The sequence below is a fragment of the Delphinapterus leucas genome, chromosome 16 (assembly GCF_059928025.1).
Source record: "Delphinapterus leucas isolate spDelLeu-1000000601 "Yukka" chromosome 16, BTC_Dleu_Yukka2, whole genome shotgun sequence".
NCBI classification, from domain to species: Eukaryota; Metazoa; Chordata; class Mammalia; order Artiodactyla; family Monodontidae; genus Delphinapterus; species Delphinapterus leucas.
Genome location: NC_143144.1, coordinates 27,853,164 through 27,878,053, shown reverse-complemented (window position 1 = coordinate 27,878,053; position 24,890 = coordinate 27,853,164). Strand labels below are relative to the sequence as shown.

At 37.2% G+C, this 24,890-nt stretch overlaps 2 protein-coding genes across 9 annotated transcripts in view; one reads left to right on the top strand and one right to left on the bottom strand.

Moving 5' to 3' along the window:
• CFAP70 (cilia and flagella associated protein 70) overlaps positions 1-24,890 on the top strand; it is an 89,159-nt gene that overhangs the window by 22,434 nt on the left and 41,835 nt on the right. Inside the window, exons 6-12 of the mRNA XM_089897683.1 lie at positions 1,760-1,942; positions 4,266-4,360; positions 8,415-8,514; positions 13,106-13,240; positions 20,865-21,035; positions 21,947-22,027; positions 23,590-23,681. Coding sequence (XP_089753809.1) covers positions 1,760-1,942; positions 4,266-4,360; positions 8,415-8,514; positions 13,106-13,240; positions 20,865-21,035; positions 21,947-22,027; positions 23,590-23,681 — 857 coding nt within the window. The remainder of the gene's footprint in view (positions 1-1,759; positions 1,943-4,265; positions 4,361-8,414; positions 8,515-13,105; positions 13,241-20,864; positions 21,036-21,946; positions 22,028-23,589; positions 23,682-24,890) is intronic.
• The window catches only part of LOC149747241 (uncharacterized), a 67,326-nt gene continuing 42,606 nt past the window's right edge, over positions 171-24,890 (bottom strand). For all 8 annotated transcript variants that reach the window (XM_089897675.1, XM_089897676.1, XM_089897679.1 and 5 more), the window contains 3 exons: positions 19,355-19,552; positions 16,612-16,664; positions 171-16,391 (listed from right to left, as the gene is read on the bottom strand). In XM_089897675.1, the coding sequence (XP_089753801.1) occupies positions 16,238-16,391; positions 16,612-16,664; positions 19,355-19,552 (405 nt within the window). In that variant the 3' untranslated portion in view covers positions 171-16,237. The remainder of the gene's footprint in view (positions 16,392-16,611; positions 16,665-19,354; positions 19,553-24,890) is intronic.

Below are 24,890 nucleotides of genomic sequence, written 5' to 3'. Positions count from 1 at the left end.
AAGGCTTTTCCCCCTGTGTTTGTGTGTAAGAGTTTTATAGTTTTAGCTCTTATGTTTAGGCCTTTGATCCATTTTGAGTTAATTTTTGTATATGGTGTTAGGTAAGAACCAACTTCATTCTTTTGCACGTGAATAACTAGCACCTGCTTAGCACCATTTGTTGAAAAGACTGTCCTGTCCCTATTGAATGGTCTTTTTTTTAAAATAAATTTATTTATTTTATTTATTTATTTTTGGCTGCATTGGGTCTTGGTTGCTGCACGTGGGCTTTCTCTAGTTGTGGTGAGTGGGGGCTACTCTTCATTGCGGTGAGCGAGCTTCTCATTGCAGTGGCTTCTCTTGTTGTGAGCATGGGCTCTAGGTGTGCAGGCTTCAGTATTGTGGCATGTGGGCTCAGTAGTTGTGGCACGTGGGCTCAGTAGTTGTGGCTCACGGTCTCTAGAGCGCAGGCTCAGTAGTTGTGGCACACGGGCTTAGTTGCTCTGTGGCATGTGGGATCTTCCCAGACCAGGGCTCTAACTTGTGTCCCCTGCATTGGCAGGCAGATTCTTAACCACTGCGCCACCAGGGAAGCCCTGAGTGGTCTTGGCATCCTTAATTTTGACAATTTTTGCTGGCATTGGTTTTTTTGTGTTTTTTTTTGAGGAGCAGATTTTCAAAGATTCTTACTCTGCTATTCTAGAAATGCCCCTCCTTCACAGAAGTTTTAAAACTTAACCCAAAGAACTAGAATAGTTGAGTTACAGGTTATGCCAATTTTACTTTTTATAAGAGACTACAAAATTGCTTTCCATAGTTGTACAAATTTACACTTCCATCAACTATGTATAAGCATACCATTCTCTTCACAATGCTGTCAACACAATATTTTCAGACTTTGCCCATCTACAGTTTAAAATAGTATCTCATTGTTTTAATGTGCATTTCACTTATTATTAATGATTTTTAGCATGTTTTTATTTAAATGTTGGATTTTTGAATTTCCCTTTCTATAAATTGTCTGTTTATAGCTTTATCAATTTTCTATTGCAAGTATATTTTAGATAAATTACAGATATGAAAATGCCTATATTTTTAGCCCTTTGTCAGATTTGTTTGTTTTTTAAAAGATAAGTTTTAAAAAGGTACATTATGACTCTCATATAAATATAAAATGACATAAAGGGTTTAAACCAGTTCAGGGGAGAATCTGGGGACTTCCCTGGTGGTCCAGTGGGTAAAGACTCTGTGCTCCCAGTGCAGGGGACCCGGGTTCTATTCCTGGTCAGGAAAGTAGATCCCACATGTGGCAACTAAGAGTTTTCATGCCACAACTAAAGATCCCACATGCCACAATGAAGATCCCACATGCTGCAAATAAGACTCAACCCAGCCAAATAAAGAAATATTTTTGAAAAAGGAGAATCTGAACAAATGACCCATATATACAAGCAACTAGGAATCTTGAAATATATTTGCTAATAATTCAAAACTTATCAGCCATAGTGCAATAATCAGTTATATCTCCACTGGACAAAATACATGTTCATATCTATGGACAAGAATAATTTGCATTATTATCAATTTTCTATAAATTATGGAATTATAAAATAGCAGCAAGACAATGAAGGACGCAGGCCCCTCTTTAGAAACAGATAATCACAGAAGGATCTGTTAGACAACACCTGGCATTCCATTGAAAAGACACTTCAGTAATCTTTTTTTGTCCACTTCAAAGCCTTTCACAAAATTTCCTGATACATGGTATTTATTTCTGTAGAAAGACTATCCCATTTTCTTCAAGAATGGAACTCTGAAGCTTGGAGGGGAAAGAGAACCTGTTCCTCGGCCCAAAAAATGGCCTATCGCCAACATTCTGGCTCCAGGAGCTAATAACATTCCTGATGCTTTCATCGTTGGTGGGCCCTATGAGGAAGAAGAAGGGGAACTCAACCATCCTGAGGTGAGAGAATTAGGCGGGTTTGGTGATAATCTCAGTGCACTGACATATGATAAAACATATGTTTACAGTTTGTAAATCACTGTAATTCATATACATCCATCACCTCTTAAAATAAAACAAGTGTATGTCAAAATAAAACAATTATCTATAAAGTTCTGATTAAAATATTTCCTGACTTCTTAAGTCCAACAAACAAAATCATTGATTTAATTCATATTTATTCTTTATTTTATTTGAAATTTATTTATTTATGAGTAGGTTATAATACAGTTACAGGTCAAAATAAAACATTAAGAGATATGCAGTTAAAGTCTCCCCCCTCCTCCATGTCTCTTCTTCCTAATTCCTTCCCAGATCATCACCCTGGTAGTTAACCTTTGTTATAGTTTCTTGTGTTTCCTTCTGGTTACATTTTTACGCATATAAAAGCAAAAGTAAATAGTCAAAAGAAGACTCAGAAGCAAAAACATTTAGAAAAGTAAAGTTTCCTCGAAAAGGATGCAAGGGAGTCAGATTTCAGAAAGACTGGCTCAAAGACATCAGTGTAGTAAAAGTCAGGGATCAAATTGTTTTTCTTTAGGGAGTCCAGATTTATAGGAAGTATTCAAAGTCTTGCTGTTTTGAGATCTAGAACCTGTCAAGAAGACTCTGCTATTTTTGCTTTATCTCAAGTGTGAAATGTTTATTTATTTCTTTTTAATTGAGTTTATATAAAGTGCTTAATCATATTGGAAGTAGGGAAAATGTGTTTTTTCTTCACATACTCATACACACGTATACCTACACGTATTCTTTCCCTGTCATTTTCTTTTTTCACAAATGGTGGCATACTCACACACTTCTGCAACTTGCTTTTTTCGCTTTATAGTGTATCTTGGAGATTTCTTCCACATTCTTTTTCTTTCTTTATTTGTACTTGTATAACAGAGCAGGACCCTATGGGACCTTCTGGGGACAGGCCTTTCCCCCAAATCCTCTGCTTTAGCTCCTCTCTGAAGTACCTAGATAATAATATTTGATGCACATTTCCTGAGCTGTTTTACAGATGTGAAAACCCCCCACCAAATGGAAGATGACCATGAGCACATAGGCCCAGGCCTCCTGGAGCCTAAGTACTGAAAATGTTAACCCCTGTGACACCACCCTGTTCCCTCACCATCAGCCAATTAGAGAATTGTGCATGAGCTGATCACATACCTTGCGACGCCCCTGCCCCCCCCACACTGGGCTTTTAAAAATTTTTGCTGAAACTCTTCAGAAAGCTTGGGGTTTTTATGGCATAAGCCACCTGTATCCTTGCATGGCCCTGAAATAAACCTTTTTTTCTCTGCTCCAAACTCCAGCATTTTGGTTTGTTTGGCCTCGCTGTGCATTCGGCACACGAACTTGCGCTAACACTTGCTTTATGATATACTTTTTTTAAAGTATAGACATACTTTAACTTGCTTAACCAGTCTCCTGTTGGTGAACATTTCAGTTGTTGAAATTATTTTCTTTTTGTTCCTTCCCTCCCTCTTTCTTTCTTTCTTTCTTTCTCTTTCACTCTTACTTCACATTTTTCTACAACCTATGTTTGTCAAGAGCATAGAAAATGCTGTAAACACATTTGCAAATATATTTTGAATGAGCTGATAATCATTAGTGGAAACATTCAATAAAGTAATTTTACAATGAGTGGTTGAATTACTTTCAGTATCTGATTCTAAATATTTTAAATAGAGATAAGGCTAGCAATATTTTAAAAACATTGTGCAGTGTCTTTTCTCATCATTGTGATTACTAAAAATTCATGCTCTTCTTACATTAATGTTTTCATTTAGATCAGATATTTTATTTTAGATATTTAGATTTTATATTGCATTTTAATTTAGATAACTAGTTCTCAACCCTGGTTGCTCATCACAGTCACCTGGAAAGCTTTTAAAATAGTACCCATGGCCAAGCTCTAACCCAGATCAATTACATAAGAATTTACTTTTAAAATAATACCAATGCCCAGTTTTTGATTTTTTTTTATCAGCTCCCAGATAATTCTAATATGCATCCACGGTTGAGAATCACTGATTAAGGTTATGTGAGTGAATATTTGGCAGTTAGTATTAGATTGATATAAGTATTTTATTTTATATACTGTATTAATAGTAAAGTACCCTAAAATTTAAGATGGTGGTAGTATTTTCAGTAGTAGTCATACTTATAGTAGTATTAGTAGTAGTAATAAAAGTATTGTGACCAAATCCATTAAAAGAATGCCCCACAGATGGAGCAGGAGACAACCATGGCATACTGAGAGAGTAAAAGTCTCTGTCTTATGATTTTATAGGACAGGGAATTTAGGAACCAAGCAGAGTGCATGAAGAAAAGGATTACTTGGGACTTGGAAAGTCGCTGCTACCTTGATCCTCCTGCAGTGATCAGGTAGGAAGAGGGAGGGAATATGTCTAACCAACAAAGATGTAGGTGGGAAGAAATGTTACTTTTGTTTATTTATATTTGAGTTAAGGTGATCTTGAGGTTCTCTTCCACCACATCTGCTAATAGCAGGCTTCTAGTGATGGTAGCTTAACCATGGGGGATTCTTGTTTCGTTCGGAGCTGGTATGTGTGGTGGCTCTACAGTATTATTAGATATCCAGGCTCAATCTTTCTCTTTGCTCTACCTTCTTTAACATGTACGTTCCATCCACAAGGTTGTCTCATGGTTTAAGATGGCTATTGGAGCTCCAGCCTGCACTTTCACATTCCTGTCAGAATGTTGGAAGAGGGGAGTGCTTATGGATTAAAAAAGGACACATGCTGGCTGTATTAGCCCCTCTTATAGAACCTTCCTGGAATCTGACAACCCCTGTTTACATCTCATTGGCCATCTCTCGATGCAAAAGAGGCTTAGGAAATAATGGTTTTGTTGGACACATTGTCACCCAGACTAGATCAGGATTTATATACTAAAGCAGAACATGACACAGTTTTGTGTGGGTAACTATCGGTCTCTGTCACAGTGACCTGGAGGTTAGGGAGAGGTGAGAAATAGAGGATTATCAATATATGTATAATCTGAATGAAAATCTCTGTTTTTTCAAATAATAGACTATTTTTTAGAACAGTTTTAGGATTACAGAAAAATTGATCAGATATTTCAGAGTTCCTATATACCCAATTTGACAGTAGTATATAATATTAATGTACATTGTTGGATTTGATTTGCTGATATGTTATTAAAGATACATTGTTACTATTATTACTTTGAACAGTTATCTATTTGACTAATTAAAAATAAGAAAAAATTTTAGTTTATTTTACTTTAATCTGTTTCATTCTCTGATTTTCTTCCTTTCTTTATGTAGATCCACGTTTCTGGCCCACATCATTTCCTTTTCTCTGAAGACTTTTAGCATTTCTTTTTTTTTTAATAGGCATTTAAAAAAATTAAATTTATTTGTTTTCATTTTTGGCTGTGTTGGGTCTTTGTTGTGTGTGCAGGCTTTCTCTAGTTGCGGCGAGCGGGGGCTACTCTTCATTGCAGTGCGTGGGCTTCTCATTGTCGTGGCTTCTCTTGCTGGGGAGCACGGGCTCTAGGCATGCGGGCTTCAGTAGTTGTGGCACGTGGCTCAGTAGTTGTGGCGCACGGGCTTAGGTGCTCTGTGGCATGTGGGATCTTCCCAGACCAGGGCTCAAACCCGTGTCCCCTGCATCGGCAGGCGGACTTCCAACCACTGCGCCACCAGGGAAGTCCCCAACTTTTAGCATTTCTTGCACGGCAGGTCTACTGGCCACAAATTCCTTCCATTTTTGTTTGACTCAGAAAGTATTTTTCCTTCATCTTTGAAGGATAATTCCACTAGATACAGAATTCTAGGTTGGTGGTTTGTTTCTACACCACTCTCTTCTTGCTTGCATGATTTCTGAAAGGAAGCCCAATGTAATTCTTATCCTTATTCCTCCATAGGTGAGGTGTTTTTTCTCTGACTTCTTCCAAGATTTTCTCTTTCTCTTTGGTTTTCTGCAGTTTGAATATGATATACCTAGGTGTAGTTTTTTTTTTTGTATTTATTGTGCTTGGTGTTCTCTGAGCTTCCTAGATCTGTGGTATCTGCCATTAATTTGGTAAGATGTGTAGCCATTATGACTTAAGATATTTCTTTTGCTCCTTTCTCCCTTTCTTCACCTTCTGGTATTCCTGTTATACCTTTTGTAATTGTCCCACAGTTCTTAGATATTCTGTTGTGATTTTTAAATTTTTTCCCCTTTCCATTTCAGTTTGGGAAGTTTTTATTGGCTCAGTGGCTTCAAGATCACTGAGTCTTTCCTCAGCTATGTCCAGTCTGTTGATAAGCCCATCAGAAGAATTGTTCCTTTTTTTTAGTGTTTTTGATTTCTAACATTTCCTTTTGATTCTTTCTTAGAATTTCCATCTCTTTGCTTACATTACCCATCTGTTCTTGCATTTTGTCTGCTTAATCCATTAGAGTTCTTAACATACTAATCATAGTTATTTAAAATTTTCTATCTGGTAATTTCAAAATCTGTGTCATATCTGAGTCTAGTTCATATGCTAGCCTTGTCTCTTCAGACTGTATTTTTTCTTGCCTTTTACCATTCCTTGTAGTTTTTTATTGAAAACTGGACATTATGTTTTGGGTAGTAAGAAATGTGGTAATTGGGTTTTTTACTGTGAGTTTTTATGTTAACCTGGCTGGGAGGTAGGCTGTGTTTAACACTTGCTGTAGCTGTAGATGCTTGAGGCTTCAGTGTCCTTTTGCTCCTTCCCTGTTGTCTATGGGTTTGCTAAGAGCTCTTTCCTAAACAGGGTTTGTGTTTTGCAGATTCTCAGTTATAATTCACTGTTATTATACTGGATCCTGTTGATGTGTGGCGGTAAGGTGTTGGGGAAGGGAAGTGTTCTATAATCCTGTGATTAAATCTCAGTATTTTAATGGGTTTGAGCCCATAGGTTGTGACTTCATAAGTGGGTAATAGTCTTTTTTTCTTCCTCTCTTCGTGTGAGACAGGAAGGCTAAATAGGACTGGAGTTGTCTAATTGCCCTTTCCCTGGGTCAGATAAAACTCTGGTGAAGTAGTTTCCCTTACAGAGCAGGCCTTTGTTATGGAGAATACTCTGGACATATTTTAATATGGTTATCTTTCCTTTCTCCCTGCCTAAGGCTATTCTCTTGCTTTCACAATGAGAGTCTGATGGAGCTCCTTGATTTAAAACCCAAGAACGTGTGGGGACCCCCTAAGACTGGGCACCCAGGAGTTTTTAACTTTCTGGTGAGTTCACGCTCAGCCTCCAACAATCTTTCAAAATTATCATTAAAGTGTTTCTACCAGTTACTGGCTCTAATGGCTTCTGATGCCTGTAAGCTGATCTCAGCTGTGATTCTCTGTACTTGCCTGTTTCTCTAAACTTCCAGGTGGCAATTTGCCCTGTGAACTTAATTCTTAGATGGACCTAAGAAAAGTCATTGATTTTCAGTTTGACCAGCTTTTTTCTTACATATGCCTTTATTTTTTTAATTAATTTATTTGTTTGGCTGCATTGGGTCTTAGTTGAGGCACGCAGGCTCTTTGTTGCGGCGTGTGGGCTTCTCTCTAGTTGTGGTGCGCGGGCTCAGTAGTTGCTGCGCACAGTCTCTCTAGTTGTGGCGCTAGGGCTCCAGAGTGCGCAGGCTCAGTAGTTGTGGTGCACGGGCTTAGTTGCCCTGTGGCATGTGGGATCTTAGTTCCTCCACCAGGGATCGAACCCTCATCACCTGCATTGGAAGGTGAATTCTTAACCACTGGACCACCAGGGAAGTCCCTGACCAGCTCTTTTCTTGTTGTGAGGACAGGAGTGATAGCTTCCAAGCTCTTTATGTGTTTGAGCTGACAATGGAAGTCTTACTATGATTATTTTCACAGTAGAAATAAATGTACTTTATACTATTTGCATACTTGTCTGATTATTTCTTTAGAATAAATCACTAGAAGTGGAATTTGTGGGTCAAAGGCTATGAACATTTTAAAGACTTTTGATTCATGTTGTCAAACTGCTCTCAAAAATATACAATTTGCTTCTGCTAGCAGTATAGTGTAATTATTTTGGGAATTTTATTGCTATGAGAAGGTTTTTTTGTTTTGTTTTGTTTTTGCGGTACGCGGGCCTCTCACCGTCATGGCCCCTGCCGTTGCGGAGCACAGGCTCCGGACGCGCAGGCTCAGCGGCCATGGCTCACGGGCCCAGCCGCTCCGCGGCATGTGGGATCTTCCCGGACCGGGGCATGAACCTGTGTCCCCTGCATCGGCAGGCGGTCTCTCAACCACTGCGCCACCAGGGAAGCCCTATGAGAAGGTTTTAAAAGCCCACACGCCTAATAAGAATTTTTACATATGTGCATTCCATTACTTTTTAAGAGAGGAATACTTCCTTTTGACCTAAATTATACTAACCCCATTTTGCATGTAATGCTAATGGGCTGATTTTTGATCTGCAGTTTTCAGAAGCGAATTGCTGATTGCCGATTTTGGCCTGTAGAGATCACAAGGGTTCCTCTGGTTACTGTACCCAAAGGGAAATCTGCTAAATTTGAGAAGGTAAATTAGTTTACTTAAAAATATTTATATAAGAAATGCTGGGTCAGACCCAACCTGTTTTTCTGCTTCTAATTCTGATACCAAAGGATAATATGAACTGTGTGGCTGCTCCCTAGGGTGACCAGCTCATCCTGATTTGCTTAATAGTTTCTCGGTTTTAGTGCTGAAAGTCTCATATCCCAGGAAACTCCCTTGTTCCTGGCAAATCAGGATGACTGGTAACCCTAGTTCCCTATTGTCCACTAACAATTATTTAGGCTTTATTCTCAGATATCCTGTTTCCCTCTAGCTCTTTATTATAGTTTTAACATGGGTAAAACCATGAAAAATAGCCTTTTTTAAATGCTTTTCTTTTTTAAAAAATTTATTTATTTAATTTATTTATTTTTGGCTGCATTGGGTCTTCGTTGCTGTGTGCGGGCTTTCTCTAGTTGCGGAAAGTGGGGGCTACTGTTTGTTGCAGTGCGCAGACTTCTCATTGTGGTGGCTTCTTTTGTTGCAGAGCATGGGCTCTAGGCACGCGGGCTCAGTAGCTGCGGCTCGCGGGCTCTAGAGCTCAGGCTCAGTAGTTGTGGCTCACGGGTTTAGTTGCTCCACGGCATGTGGGATCTTCCCGGACCAGGGCTCGAACCTGTGTCCCCTGCATTGGCAGGCAGATTCTTAACCACTGAACCACCAGGGAAGCCCCCAAATAGCCTTTTAATACATCAAAAGTAGTTAAATATTGGCAATATGGTTCAACCTACTACATCTTTCTAAATTTATTTTAGACTTACCTACTTAAATTGTTTAGCCCACTAATTAGAGTAATAGGATTCATAGATGTACTACTATTCTGAAAAGATACAGCTTTGATGAGCCTAGAAAAGTTCTCTACTGTATTTTGTTTGTTTGTTTATGATAAAAATAAATGCATTTGTCCAAATGACTATGTTTCCAGTTCATCCCACTTACTATGCCAACAGTTGCTTCCTATCATGCTGAAGAATAAAACCATGGGAAATAGCCTAAGAAATGTCCCCTGCAAAAAGTCTTTTTTAAAACTTGAAATATAGTTGTTGCACAATATTATTAGTTTCAGGTGTACTGCATAATGATTTGACACTTGCAAACATTATGAAGTGTTCACCATGATAAGTGTCCCCATACAAAGTTATTACAATATTATTGACCATGTTCCTTATGCTGTATATTATATCTCTGTAACTTATTTGTTATATAACTGGTGGTTTGTACCTCTTAATCTGCTTCATCTGTTTCTCCCACCCCTTCCAGCAACCACCCGTTTTTCTCTGTATCTATGAGTCTGTTTTTGTTTTGTTTTATTCTTTTTTTTTGATTCCATGTATAAGTGAGATGACGTGGTATTTATCTTTCTCTGTCTGACTTATTTCACTTAACATAATACTGTCTAGATCTATCCATGTTGTCACAAATGGCAAGATTTCAATTTTTATGGCTAAGTAATATTCCATTGTGTATATATATACACACCACATCTTCATTTATCTTTTGATGGACAACTAGGTTGCTTCCATATCTATTTTAAATAATGCTGCAGTGAACATTGGAGTGCATATATCTTTTCAAGTTCATGTTCTTGTTTTCTTTGGGTAAATGCCCCAAGGTGAAATTGCTAGATCATATGGCAGGTCTATTTATAATTTTCTGTGGAACCTCTGTAGTGTTTTCCATAGGATCTCACCAATTTACAATCCTACCAACAGTACATGAGTCTTCCCCTTTCTCCACATCCTCGCCAGTGCTTCTCTGTTGTCTTTTGATGGTAGCTATTCTGACAGGTGTGAGGTGGTATTTCATTGTGGTTTTGATTTGCATTTCCCTGATTGTTAGTGATGTTGGGCATCTTTTCATGTGTCTGTTGGTCATCTGTATGCCTTCTTTGGAAAAATGTCTATTAAGGTCTTCTGCCCATTTTTAAATCAAGTTGTTTGTTTTTTTTTGATGTTGTATGAGTTCTTTGGATATTAACCCCTTTTTAGATATATAGTTTGCAAATATTTTTTCCCATTCAGTAAGTGGCCTTTTCATTTTGTTCGTAGTTTCTTTCACTGTGCAAAAACATTTATTATTTTTTAAAATATTTATTTATTTATTTAGGCTGCACCGGGTCTTAGTTGCAGCACATGGGATCTTCACTGCGGCATGTTTTAGTTTCTTCATGCAGGATTTTTAGTTGTGGCACATGGGCTTAGTTGCTCCATGGCATGTGGGATCTTCCCGGACCAGGGACTGAACCCGTGTCCCCTGAATTGGCAGGTGGATTCTTAACCATTGCGCCACCAGGGAAATCCCAGTGATGCATTTTAAAGTGGGAATGTTTTGTTAATTTCTCTTTCTGCTAATTTGTTGTTAGTATATATAAATGCAACTTATTTCTGTATGTTAATTTTGTACCCTGCAAATTTATTGAATTCATTTATTCTAGTAGCTTTTGGATGGTGTCTTTAGGATTTTCTATATACAATATCATGTTGTCTGCAATGACAGTTTTACTTTCTCCTTTCCAGTTTTCCTTTTATTTCTTTTTGTTGTCTGATTGCTGTGGCTAGGACTTCTAATACTATGTTGAATAAAAGTGGTAAGAGTGGGCATCCTTGGGACTTCCCTGGGATGCAGTAGTTAAGAATCCATCTGCCAATGCAGGGGACACGGGTTTGAGCCCTGGTCTGGGAAACTCCCACATGCCACGGAGCAACTAAGCCCATGCGCCACAACTCCTGAACCTGTGCTCTAGAGCCTGCTAACCACAACTACTGAGCCTGCGTGCCACAACTACTGAAGCCCACATGCCTAGAGCCCGTGCTCTGCAACAAGAGAAGCCACTGCAATGAGAAGCTGGCGCACCGCAACAAAGAGTAGCCCCTACTCGCTGCAACTAGAGAAAAGCCCGTACAGAGCAACGAAGACTCAATGCAGCCAAAAATAAATAAATAAATCAACAAATAAATAAAAATAAATGTTAAAAAAAAAAAAAGAGTGGGCATCCTTGCCTTGTTCCCAATCTCAGAGGAAATGCTTTCAGCTTTTCACCTTTGAGTATGATGTTGGCTTTAGATTTGTCATATATGGCCTATATTATGTTGAGGTATGTTCCCTCTATACCCAGTTTGTTGAGAGTTTTTATCATAAATGGATGTTGAATTTTGTCAAATGCTTTTTATGCATCTATTGAGGTGATCATATTATTGTTATTCTTTAGTTTTGTTAATGTGGTATATCACATTGATTGATTTGTGGATATTAACCCATCCTTGCATCCCTGAGGTAAATCCCACTTGATCATGGTGTACGATTCTTTTAATGTATTGTTGAATTCGGTTTGCTAATATTTTGTTGAGGATTTTGGCATTTATGCTCATCAGGGATATTGGCCTGTAATTCTCTTTTCTTGTGATATCTTTGTCTGGTTTTGGTATCTTTGTAATATATAATATGCATTGGCTAACATTCCTTAGATTTCAAGCAACATAATGTTATCACATGAAGATAGGGCTTTTAATCTAATTTCTAATTATTGTTATAATCAGCTAAATCAAAGAGATTACTTTTTTTTTTAAAGATTTTTTTTGATGTGGACCATTTTTAACATCTTTATTGAATTTGTTACAATATTGCTTCTTTTTTTATGTTTTGGTTTTTTGGCCACTAGGCATGTGGGATCTTAGCTCCCCAACCAGGGATCGAACCCTCACCCCCTGCATTGGGAGGCGAGTCTTAACAACTGGACCACCAGGCCCTCAAAGAGATTACTTTTAACCTTGTAGAAATTAAATGTGTTTTCTTTCACTAAACTGATTTTTTTCTTTCACTAAACTTTCTTTCACTGATTTTTTTCCTTATGAAAGTTTTCTATGGCAAACCATACAACCATTAAAAATTATGTTAAAATATATTTACTGACATGTTCTTCATCTTTGTAATGAGAATTTAGATGAGATTAAGGTTGGCAAATACATGACAGCAGACTGTCAGTCATCCTCCTTCATCCGTGGCAGATATTACTGATCAATCAAAGCATTCTTTTCTTTTGAACCCAAATAAGGACACAGAATCTTTCTCAACACAGTATTCTAAAACACCTCCACTAATTGGTTAGAATTTAAGCATAAGTTAAATCCTATTTGTCGTCACTGATGCAGATGATTTGTAAGGCCCCTCTCATTCATGTGAATCTGTGAACTAAAGCTAAGGCCACAATCTGTTTTCTTTTAAGCTTTTGTTGTTATTACTGATTTTTGCAAAGCTTCACTTTTTCCTAAGAAGCAACATGGTGAAATTGACATTTTGGTTGAATATATATTAGTAATTAGTTTGCATATGTGTTGATCCAACTATTATCTTTACTATTCATAGTGTTAGTATACGCTATCTCAGAGATCATGGTGTTTTTAAACCCAATTATAAATAAATAGATAAATGAGTGGAGACCCAAAATGTCTACGTAACTGACCCAAATCAAGTAGCTCAGCTAGTCCTAAAGCCAGGTCTTTGAACTGCTAAGTCAGACTTCCATACTTTAGCTACATTACTCTGTAGCGCTAACAGCTCTCTGTTTTTATTCCTTTAGACTGATGATGAAGGTCGGCTTTCATTTCATGGTGTGGCTTATGTTAATATGGTGCCATTGCTGTATCCAGGTGTGAAGAGGATTCGGGGAGCTTTTCATGTTTACCCTTACTTAGGTAGCACAGTCTATGAAAAGGTAAGAAAAATTTGAAGAGAAGGTATCATCCTAACTTATTCTTATGTATGTGTTTACCTACATCTTTAGCACACATAGCTTTGCAATTGATATTTGGAACCAGCTGGTATACTGGGATGTTAAATATGGAACCTTGAAGTCTTCTGCCCTTGAACCTTAAAAACTTTAGGATAATGAAATCCAAAAACTGGAAACAACCCAAATCTCCATCAATAGGTGAACAGAAAAACAAATTATATGGTATAGCCATACAATGGAATACTACTCAGCAATAAAAAGGAATGAGCTATTAACACGTGCAACATGGATGGATCTCAAATGCATTATGATAAATGAAAGAAACCAGACGAAAGAGAGTACATGCTGTATAATGCCAATGAAATACAATTATCAGAAAGTAGTGGCAGAAAGCAGATCAGTGGTTGCTTGGGAATAGGGATAGAGGGAAGAATGGACTACACAAGAAATATGAGGTAAGTTTTAAGGATGATGGAAATACTGGTTATTCTAATTGCAGTAATGGCTTCACATGTGTATACACATGTCAAAATTGATCAAATTGTATACTTTAAATATGTAATTTATTATACAGGCATACCTCATTTTATTGCCCTTTGCTTTATTACTCTTCACAGATATTGCATTTTTTTTTAACAAATTGAAGGTTTGCGGCAACCCTGAGATGAGCAAGTCTATGCGTGATATTTTTCCAACAGCATCTGCTCACTTTGTGTCTCTGTGTCGCATGTTGTTAATTCTCACAATATTTCAAACATTATCATTATTGTTATATTTGTTATTGTGATCTGGGATCTGTGTTGTCACTAGTGTAATCATTTTGGCCTTTTTTTAGCAATAAAGTATTTTTAAATTAAGATCTTTACTTTTTTTTTTTTAACTTTTGGCTGCATTGAGTCTTCGCTGCTGTGTGCCGGCTTTCTCTAGTTGTGGCGAGCGGGGACTACTGTTCATTGTGGCGGTGACTTCTCTTGTTGCTGAGCACAGGCTCTAGGCGCGTGGGCTTCAGTAGTTGTGGCATGCGGGCTCAATAGTTGTGGCTCGCAGGCTCTAGAGCACAGCCTCAGTAGTTGTGGTACGTGGGCTTAGTTGTTCATGGCATGTGGGATCTTCCCGGGCCAGGGCTCAAACCCATGTCCCCTGCATTGGCAGGTGGATTCTTAACCACCGTGCCGCCAGGGAAGTCCCTGTACATTGTTTTGTAAGACACTGCTATTGTACACTTAATAGATTACAGTATAGTGTAAGCATAACTTTTATGTGTACTGGGAAACCAAGATAACCATTATTTGCTTTATTGCAGTTATTTGCTTTATTGAGGTGGTCTGGAACCAAACTTGTAATAACTCCAGAGTAAGCCTGTATTTCAACTTTACCTCAATAAAGTTGGAAAGAAAATCTTCCAAATAATGAAGTATTGTGTGTTAAGTATGCAAAAACTTAAATATATGTACTGATTAATGAGCTATAATATAGTTCTTGCAATTTTCAGATGTTAAAATGTTTAAATACACATTATTTATTTATTTATTTAAGCAAAAAATCAACTTTATCTTGTTTCTTCTTAGGAGAAAGTGAGGCTTTGTAAAACACAACAGTAATAACAACAAAAACGTATTACTATTTTATCATTATTAGGACAAGTATTTCTCAATAACAGAGTCATGAAAGATCCATCAGCTATTTGAAAACCAACTGAGTAATAAACTCTATATAAGTATCCTTTGAATCAGAAATCAAACTTATAGGGATTTGTCTGAAATAAATCATTTAATAGGATCAAAACCCTCCTATTTATGAAAACTTTTGGGGATCAATAATAGCAAGACTAAAATTAAGATTAAATATCTAATAATAGAGAAAGGATTAATAAATTATTGTAAATAAAAATGGTGGAATATGCATCCATTAAAAAGATAATCATTAATGTTTTGTAGATAGTTAAATGAAAAAAAGAAAGCAAAAATTTTACATATAGCATAGATCATGATAAATTCCAAGTGAGTTTATTAAAATAAGTTAAATTTGAAGTCTATAAAAATAGAAGTGTCTATTAATTAAAGATATGAATTAAGGGAAGACTTCCTGTGCTTGAAAACAAATGAAAGATATAAAAGATTTAGATTGCCAAAAAATAAAAATCTCCTATTCATAGAAGAAACCATCATTAACAAAATTATAATATAACTAAAAAATTGGGAAAAATATTTGAATACATATCAGAAGATGGCTACTATTTCTAAAATATAAAGCACTTTATTGTATCAATCATATCAAAATATTTTTGGTGAATCTGAGGGAAACAATATATTAATTGAAAGGTTATAGGCTTTGATGTCAGGCAGTTTCTAGACTGAATTCTGGAACTGCCAGACAGGCTGCCATTTACTGACTTTGGGCAAGTGACTAAATTTCTCTTAACTTTATTCATCAGTAAAATGGAGACACTGTTTGTTTCCTAGAATTGTTTTACATATTAAATGAGATAAAATATGTAAAGCACTAGGGATATAGTTGACACACAAACATTTTTGCCTGTTACTTTTATTATACCCATATGAAGGAGAATATTGTGCATATATTAAAAATTATTCTCATGAAAACTTTAAAAACAGACAATGCATGTGATAGTCTGTTAAATGAAAAAGGATATAAAACTGCATCCACTATGATCACAACTTTTTAAAAATATATAATCATAATTTTTTAAATATATGAAAAATACTGGGGAGGAAACATTTCTGGGTATGTCTGAGTGAGGAGGTTGTCAAATTTTCTCCCCCTAAAAGCAACTGTAAAGCTGGACAAATTGACAAAATGCCATTTCAGTGCTCTGGAAATTGACCAAAGGCATCAACAAACTGAGAAGTATTCATGCATGAAAAACAATGGAGTTTGAGGCATTCTTGCCTAGATCTGCTCCTAAACCACCTCCCCCTACCTCTTCTCTAATTTAGCTTAATCAGTGAGGTGGTTCTTCTAGGGCAGGATGGGCTGTGAGGGCCAGCAACTTTGCTGCCACAGAGAGGGCTCACAAAATTTGGAGCAGTGGGTGAAGGACCCATGGCTGACAATGTCGTTGGTTGAAATGGAGATCTTGGTGGAGAGCAACCAACATATTGTAATGAGAGTCCTAGGAGAAAAGAGAGAGAAAGAGGCAGAAGTTATGTATATAAAAATAATGTCTGAAAATGTCCCCTGTTTGATAAAAACATTAATCTACATGCCTAAGAAGTTCAGAGAATTTCAGGTAGGAAAAGCATATGGAGGTCTATAGTATACACATTACAGTGAACTATTGAAAGAAAAAGAAAATTGTGAATTCAACAGGAGAAAAATGATTCATCACTTACAGGGGAGCACCAACATGGTTAACAGTTGATTTTTCATCTGAAACAATGGAATCCTGAAGGCAATGGAAACACAGATTCAAAGTGTTGAATGAAAACGCTATCAACCAAAAATGAAGGTGAAATAAACACATCCATGGATAAACAAGTATTGAAAGAATCTGTTGCTAATAAACCTGTCTTGCCAGGGTTACTAAAGTATGTCCTTCAGCTTGAAAGAATATAAACCAAATGATAAATTGAACCCACAAGAAGAAATGAACACTAGAAATGGTTAAATGTAAGTAAGTATAAAAGATTTTAGAAATATATGTTTTTCTCATTTTTGCTCTTAATTTCTTTGAAAGATGTGATTATATAAAGCATTAGTTTTATTATTGGGTTTGTAACATACATAGATGTAATTTATATGATAATAGTAGCATAAAGGAAAGAGGATAGAATGGAGCTATAGCACAGTAAAGTTTATATATTTTATCAGAATTAAATTAGTCTCAATGTGAAATAGATTGTGATTAGTTCAGATGCATATTGTAATCTCTAAAGCAACCACTAAGAAAAGCGTGTGTGTGTGTGTATGTGTGTGTTTGTGTTTGTGTACATATACCATATGCATATACTCAAGTATATATATATTTAACATTAAAAGAAGGCACTTAAAGAAGGAAGAGAGGAACAAAAAAGACAAGATAAATAGAAAAGAAATAGCAAAATGTCAAATATAAATGTAAATATTTCAACAATAACATTATATGTGAGTAGTCTAAGCACCCCAATGAAAGAGATTATGAGACTGGATTTAAAAAAAATCAAGATTTGAGAAAGATAAATATTATATCACTTATGTAGAATCTAAAAAATAATACAAATGAATCTATGTACAAAACAGAAACAGACTCACAGACATAGAAAATAACTTACGGTTACCAAAGGGGAAAGAAAGTGGGGGGAGGGATAAATTAGGAGTATGGGATTAACTGACATGAACTACTATACATAAAATAGATGAGCAACAAGGATTTACTTCAGAACACAGGGAATTGTTTTCAATATCTTGTAATAACCTCTAATAGAAAATAATCTGAAAGACATATATAACTGAGTCACTTTTCTGTACACCTGAACCTGACACAACATGGTAATTCAACTAATACTTCAATTTAAAAAAATCAAGATTCAATGATATGCTGTCTATAACAAATACATTTTGGTTCAGACACACATAAGTTGAAGTAAAAGGATGGAAAAGGTATACTATGCAAATAGAAAACATAATGGAGCTGAGTGGCTATATTTATATCAGACAAAATAGACTTCAAGATGAGTAATATTACTAAAGACATAGAGTGGCATGTCATAATAATTAAAGGGTCAATTAATCAGAAAGGTAGGATTTATAAATTATAAATTATTATATATAATGTGTAAATTATAAGTGAATACACACAACAGAACCTCATAATACATGAAGCCAAACCCAACAGAATTGAAAGGGGTAATAGACAATTTGACAGTAACATTTAGAAATTTCAATATTCCACTCTCAATACTTGGCAGAACAACTATATAGAAAATCTGTGTTAAACATAAACTTATCATACAACCCAGAAAATCATTCCTAGGAACCTACCCAAGAGAACTGAAAACCTGCATTTACACGAAGACATGTACATGAATGTTCATAGCAGCATTATTCATAATAGCTAAAAACTCACAACAGTCCAAATGCCCACAACTGGTGAATCAATAAACAAATTGTGGCATATCTATATTAGGGAATACTATTTGACAGTAAAAAAGGAATGAACTACAATTAATGTAATATGCCAAAATCATTGAATTTCTTTTTTTTCCTGGAGCAAAACTGGAATAATTTACTTCCTTGTCTCTGTTGGACTTGCTGCTGAAACAGAACCTGCTTTCACCCTTGTTGGTGGCCTGTTCCATTCTGATACTTGGTTAGATATTGCCCAGTGAATTCCATTTTAATCTTCATGGGCTAGCAGTCTATAGTACCCCTAGCCTAAACAGAGAATATCCAAAATTGTAAATATTTCATTGTGTTTCAACCAAGCAGAAAAACATCCTCAGGAAGGTGCTGCTTAGGCCTGTAAATCAGATTTTTTTCCCCAAAATCACTGAATTTTGACTACACTTTATACGGGTGAATTGTATGGAATGTTAATTTTATCTCAGTAAAGCTGTTTTAAAAAAAGAGTGAACTGGGGCTTCCCTGGTGGCGCAGTGGTTGACAGTCTGCCTGCCGATGCAGGGGACACGGGTTCGTGCCCCGGTCCGGGAAGATCCCACATGCCGCGGAGCGGCTGGGCCCGTGAGCCATGGCCACTGAGCCTGCGCGTCCGGAGCCTGTGCTCCGCAACGGGAGAGGCCACAACAGAGAGAGGCCCGCGTACTGAAAAAAAAAAAAAAAAGGTGAACTCTGAAGGCTTTGCAGATGTGATTGTTGCCCTGTGGCACCCTGACTCCTGCGAAGCTGTGAATCCTACTCGATTCCGAGGTGTCTTCCAGAAATATGTTCCCTCCTTCTCTGGATACAGCCAGCAAGATGCCCAAGAGTTTCTGAAGCTTCTCATGGAGCTGCTACACTTCGAAATCAACTGACGAGGCCGCCGGGCTCCACCAGTTCTGGCCAATAGTCCAACTCCCTACCCACCCTGCTGCGGAGGGGCTCTGCTAGAGCCTGAGTTAAGCGGTGACAACCGAGCCAACCTAATGGGAAGCTTACCTCGAGCGAGAGGACAGCAAGATTGTGGACTTGTTTGTGGGCCAGTTGAAAAGTTGTCTCAAGTGCCAGGCCTGTGGGTATCGCTCCACGACCTCCGAGGTTTTTTGTGACCTGTTCCTGCCCATCCCCAAGAAAGGATTTGCTGGGGGCAAGGTGTCTCTGCGGGATAGCTTCAGCCTTTTCACCAGGGAAGAAGAGCTAGGATCGGAGAATGCTCCAGTGTGTGACTGGCGTCGCAGAAAACACGAAGTACCCTTTCAACACCCTTAAGCCCCCAGGCTCCCCATTTACCTCAGAGACGTCTATTTTTGTGTCTTTTTAATCAGGGAGGGGGGAGGGGGTGGTTGTACCTCCCATTATTTTTTTTATTAAAAAATACCCTTCCACCTGGAGGCTCCCTTGTCTCCCAGCCCCATATACAGAGCTCCCCAGGCCCCTGCCCGTGTACAGCCCCCAGACCCTCTACAGTCTCACTATATTTTGTGAATAAATTTATTAAGGAAAAAAAGTGAACTGCTGATACATGCTATAATATGGATGATTACTGATACATGCTATAATATGGATGAACCTCAAAAACACGCTGAATGAAAGGGAGACACAAATGACTACATATTGTATAATACCACTTACATGTAAAGTTCTCTCTTCCAGAGATGTTAAAATTTGAAAAAGTTTGCATCTTAGAATATATGAAATACAGCAATTACTGTAGAGGTGGTAAGATTGTGAGTGATATTTACTATTTATAATTTTTCTTTAATATTGTTGGACTGTCTTTTAGGTTTATTGAGGTATAATTGACATACAATAAATTGCATATATGTACAGTGTACAATTTAAAACTTTTGACGTAGGTTTGCGTCTGTGAAACTATCACCACAATCAAGATAATGAAAATATCCATTATCCTCATCTGTTAAGCTTCTCTCCCACCTCTGTCCACTCCTCCCCTCTTTCATTTTTTTTTTTTTTGGTCTTGTTTCTTTCACTTAGCATAAATTACATTTAGATTCATCCATGTTGTTTAATTTAAAAATTATTTTAAGATTCTTTTCCAGTTATTTATCTATAGTTTGAATTTTCCCATACAAATTTTTACTTTAAACTTGTACTATTCTTCAAATTATAATTGATAGGCCAGTAGTATTTAGACAGATGATATTTCCTGTACAGAAATAAATTCTACCACTTAAAGTTAATCTGAAATTATGTGTCAAAGTTTGAAAGCTTTCTGGTAATAAGTTATGAGACACCAAATCAAGCCAGGTTGAAAGTTCTCTTATTAATTTAAAAAACAGGGTAGGCAGCTATGTTTCTGTGATGGTTTCACCTGTTCAACAAGTACAGCAAGGCAATTGTTTTTTGCTTCTCCTATCCATCTCTGATTGTACCATATTGAAGTTGTCTAGAAAACTAAATGATATTAATGAATAATGTGGGTTTCTACTGAGTTTGTTTCATTTGCCTGTGAGTCATTACATTTTTTTGTTTCTTTCTTTCTTTTCAGACCAAGTGTTTATTTAGCTTGTTCCGGGATACTGGCCATAATTTGATTCAGCATAATAAAATAGGAGGAATTAATTCTCCAGTGTCCAAACCAGTTATTTCTAAGAACCTGAAAGAAGATAAAACAGTCAAAGAAAAGGATATGGAAGCAAGGCCTAGGCCTGGGGATGTGGTAGGTTGTTGAGAAGGTGATGATTTTGCTGGTTTTGTTACATTCCAGAGGCTTGCACTGATTTCTCATTTGGTGAATTGCCTCAGTTTAGCTTGCGTTTTGATGCAACATAATGGTCCTTGCTTCTGCTATTGTGGAGACCATGTAAGAATTGAATTTTTTTTTTAGAAGTCAAAGAACCAGCTTTATTAATTTCTGGACAAGCTCCCCAAAGTGGAGGACTTGAGAGGGCTAGATGAATTTTTTTAATAATTAAAAAAATTATTATTTTAAAAAATATTTATTTATTTGGCTGTGTCAGGTCTTCATTGCAGCATGTGGGATCTTTTTTTTTTTCTTTAGTTGCAGCATGTGGAATTTTTAGTTGCGGCATGTGGGATCTCTTAGTTGCAGCATGCAGGATCTTTAGTTGCAGCACATGAACTCATAGTTGTGGCATGTGGGATCTAGTTCCCTGACCAGGGATCAAACCCGGGACCCCTGCATAGGGAGCACAGAGCCTTAGCCACTGGATCACCAGGGAAGTTCCAAGAATTGAATTTAATTTTTTTAATTAATTAATTAATTAATTTTGGCTGCGTTGGGTCTTCGTTGCTGCACCTGGGCTTTCTCTAATTGCGGCGAGCGGGGGCTACTCTTTGTTGTGGTGCGCGGGCTTCTCATCATGGTGGCTTCTCTTGTTGCGGAGCATAGGCTCTAGGCACGCAGGCTTCGGTAGTTGTGGCTCGTGGGCTCTAAAAGGTAGGGTCAGTAGTTGTGGCACACGGGCTAAGTTGCTCCACAGCATGTGGTATCTTCCCAGACCAGGGCTCAAACCCATGTCCCCTGCATTGGCAGGCAGATTCTTAACCACTGAGCCACCAGGGAAGTCCCAAGAATTGAATTTTTGAGGTGTGCTTATTTTCTTTCAGCAAGCATCTAGTATAAAATCTCAGAGCTCAGATACTCCTTTGGAAGTTGAACCCTCTCTTTGCAACAATCCAGAAGGACAGGTAACTATGCATGAAGAGTTTGAAAATTAAGTTTAAATTCATCAGTCCTTTACTGAGCAAGATAGTATGATATAGTGGAAAATGCTCATTATCTGAGTAACCATCCCATATTTGCCACGACTAGTTTATGACCTTGGGCAAATTTCTTTGTCTTGTTGAGACTCTCTAAAAGGAGTGGAAACCAGATTAATTTCAAGGTCCTTTCTAGCCCTAAAAATGTACGTCTTCTATTAATTATGCTATATTAAGCTCTGTGAGAGATGCAAAGATGCATCATCTACAGCGTTTATTCGTTTGCCCTCAGGACACTCAACACTCTGGTGGGCAAAACAGACTGGTACATAACTAACTGTACGAATCCTGATGAATGCTGTAGTAGAGGTACAAATGAAAGTGCTATGTGGCCTCAGAGGAGTCAGATGGGGCAGTCTCAGAAGACTTCGGGAAGAGGTGGTATCGAAGCTAAGTAGTGAAAGATAAAGAGAGCCCTTTGCCAAATGAATTTCAGGAGAAGAATTTCAGGGCCAGAGAACAGCTTGCGTCAAGGCACAAAGAAGGTAGCAGAATTCAGGGTACATCAATTAATTCAGTGTATGGTATAGAGAAATGAAAGTAATGGTTCTAGAAGGAGGTGATAAAGAGGACAGAGACTGTGTTGAGTTTTAGAAAGACTTTGAAAGGCTTGCTAGAAAGTTTGGGCTTCATTGTATAGATGATGAGAGACTGTTAAGCCTTATCATAGAGACTCACACTGAAGTTTTTTAAGTCACGTAGAAAAAATACCTCATGAGTGTTTCAGAGCAGTACTCTTGCCAGGATATGGAAAAAAGAGATTGAAGTTGTGGTAGGGTCTTCAGATGTCAGTTTATAGGTTTTATTTACAGTACAGATGAGTGTTGATGACAGTTTAATCTAGGGAAGGGATTGTAGTAAAGAACGTAAAAAACCTGTGGAGGCAGGGTGTGGGATTTGAAAGCTTTGGGGTGTTGAGGAAGAAAAGTTAACTCAGGTTTCAAGCCTCACTTTCTGGAAAGATGACAGAATCATTAAGAGAAAAGTAAAAATAGAGATGGATATAGGGGAAATGATAAGTTCAGTTTTGGACATGTTGTATTGATAGTTAGTATGCTGGCAAGAATCTGGGTAGAAATGTCCATGAGGTTGAAGTTGATAGATGGTGCTTAAGAGGGTGTGGGTGGGAATGTCAGACGGTTATGAGGTTATTTCTTCATGACTCCTGAAAGAGGTTTGGTAGAAGAAAGAATGGCATTCACTTGAAACAATTCCAAGAACAGTATCGAACAAATTAAACAAGACTTCAGCTGGGTTAGAAGTTTCCAAGAATAAAATTGAAAACCTTTTTCTGCAAGAGATAACCAGTGTTACTATTTCTCTTTCCAGTTATTTTTCTATGTAAAAGATGTTTTAAGTCAGAATCACACTATATATAGTTATATACACAATTTTCTCACTTATTGTGAGCATTATCTTATGTTACTAAAATTTTTTCATAAATATCTGTTTTTCTGGAAAGAATAAATTAGAGAAAAATGTCTTTACAGCAATATGTAGAAGCAGGGACATACATTGTGTTGGAGATTGAGCTGGACAAAGCCTTGGTTCCGAAGCGAATGCCGGAGGAACTAGCCAGAAGGTGTGTAGCAATGGTTCTCATACTTGCTTTGCAAGACAGTTTAGGTATAAATAAAAGTAAGTCATTTTGTCCACATAAATGTAATTTTTCTTGGGCTAAGCATCACACAGTTTTCTGTTTTTTTTTTCAGGTAAGTTTCTTTTGTTTTCTTGTCATAAAAGCAGTATGTTGGCAATTACAAAAAAATTGAGAATTTCAAGATAGGCAAGGAAAAACAAAATCAACAAGAAAGTATATAAAAATACCCAGATTTCTTTCTACTCACCCAGTGATAACCACTTTTAACACCTTGGTACTTATCCTTCTGGAGTTATTGTAAAGTCCCTATATTATACACACACACACACATGCGCACGCGCGCACCCTTGTCACATGTAAATATATGTAATTTTTTAGAACTATTTTTATATTGTACCACAGTGCTTTGATTGTGTTTCTAGGAAGTTATCCATTTCATCAAGATTATCCAGTTTGTTGATGTGTAATTATTCATAGTATTCCTTTATATTCTTTTTATCTCTGTAAAATGGGGAGTAATGTCTCCATATACATTCTCAATCCCTCTACATTTCCTCCAACTCTCATGCCATTTCCCCACCAACACCCTGCACCCCAGTCCTAAGCAATCACTTATCTACTTTTTTGTCTGTATGGATTTGCCAACTCTGAGACATTTCATATAAATGGAATCATACCATATGTGGTCTTTGTTGACTGACTTCTTTTATCTAATATAGTGCTGTCAAGATTCATCCAAACTGTAGCATGTATCAGTACTTCATTTCCTTATTGTTGAGTGGTATTTTATTCTATGAATATACCACATTTTGTTTTTCTAGTCTTCAGTTGATGGACATTTGGGCAACTTATTCTTATTATAGGGTTCTATAATGATTGTATTAAAATGGAAGTCAATTCATGTGACTCCTCTGTTCAGAAACTACCAGCAACTCCCCATCACACTCTGAGTAAAAGTCAAAGGCTTTACACTGGCCTACAAGGGCCTACGTATTCTGCATATATTTTGTCCTCATTTTTTTCGGTCCAGCCAAACTGACCTCTCACTATTCCTCACACATGCCAGACACACTCTTGCACCAAGGCTTTTACACTTGTTGCTTGCTTTGCCTATAATTTCCTTACCCCACGTACCTACATGACTTGTTTCCTCACTTCCATCAGGTCATACTCAAGTACTGTCATCTCACG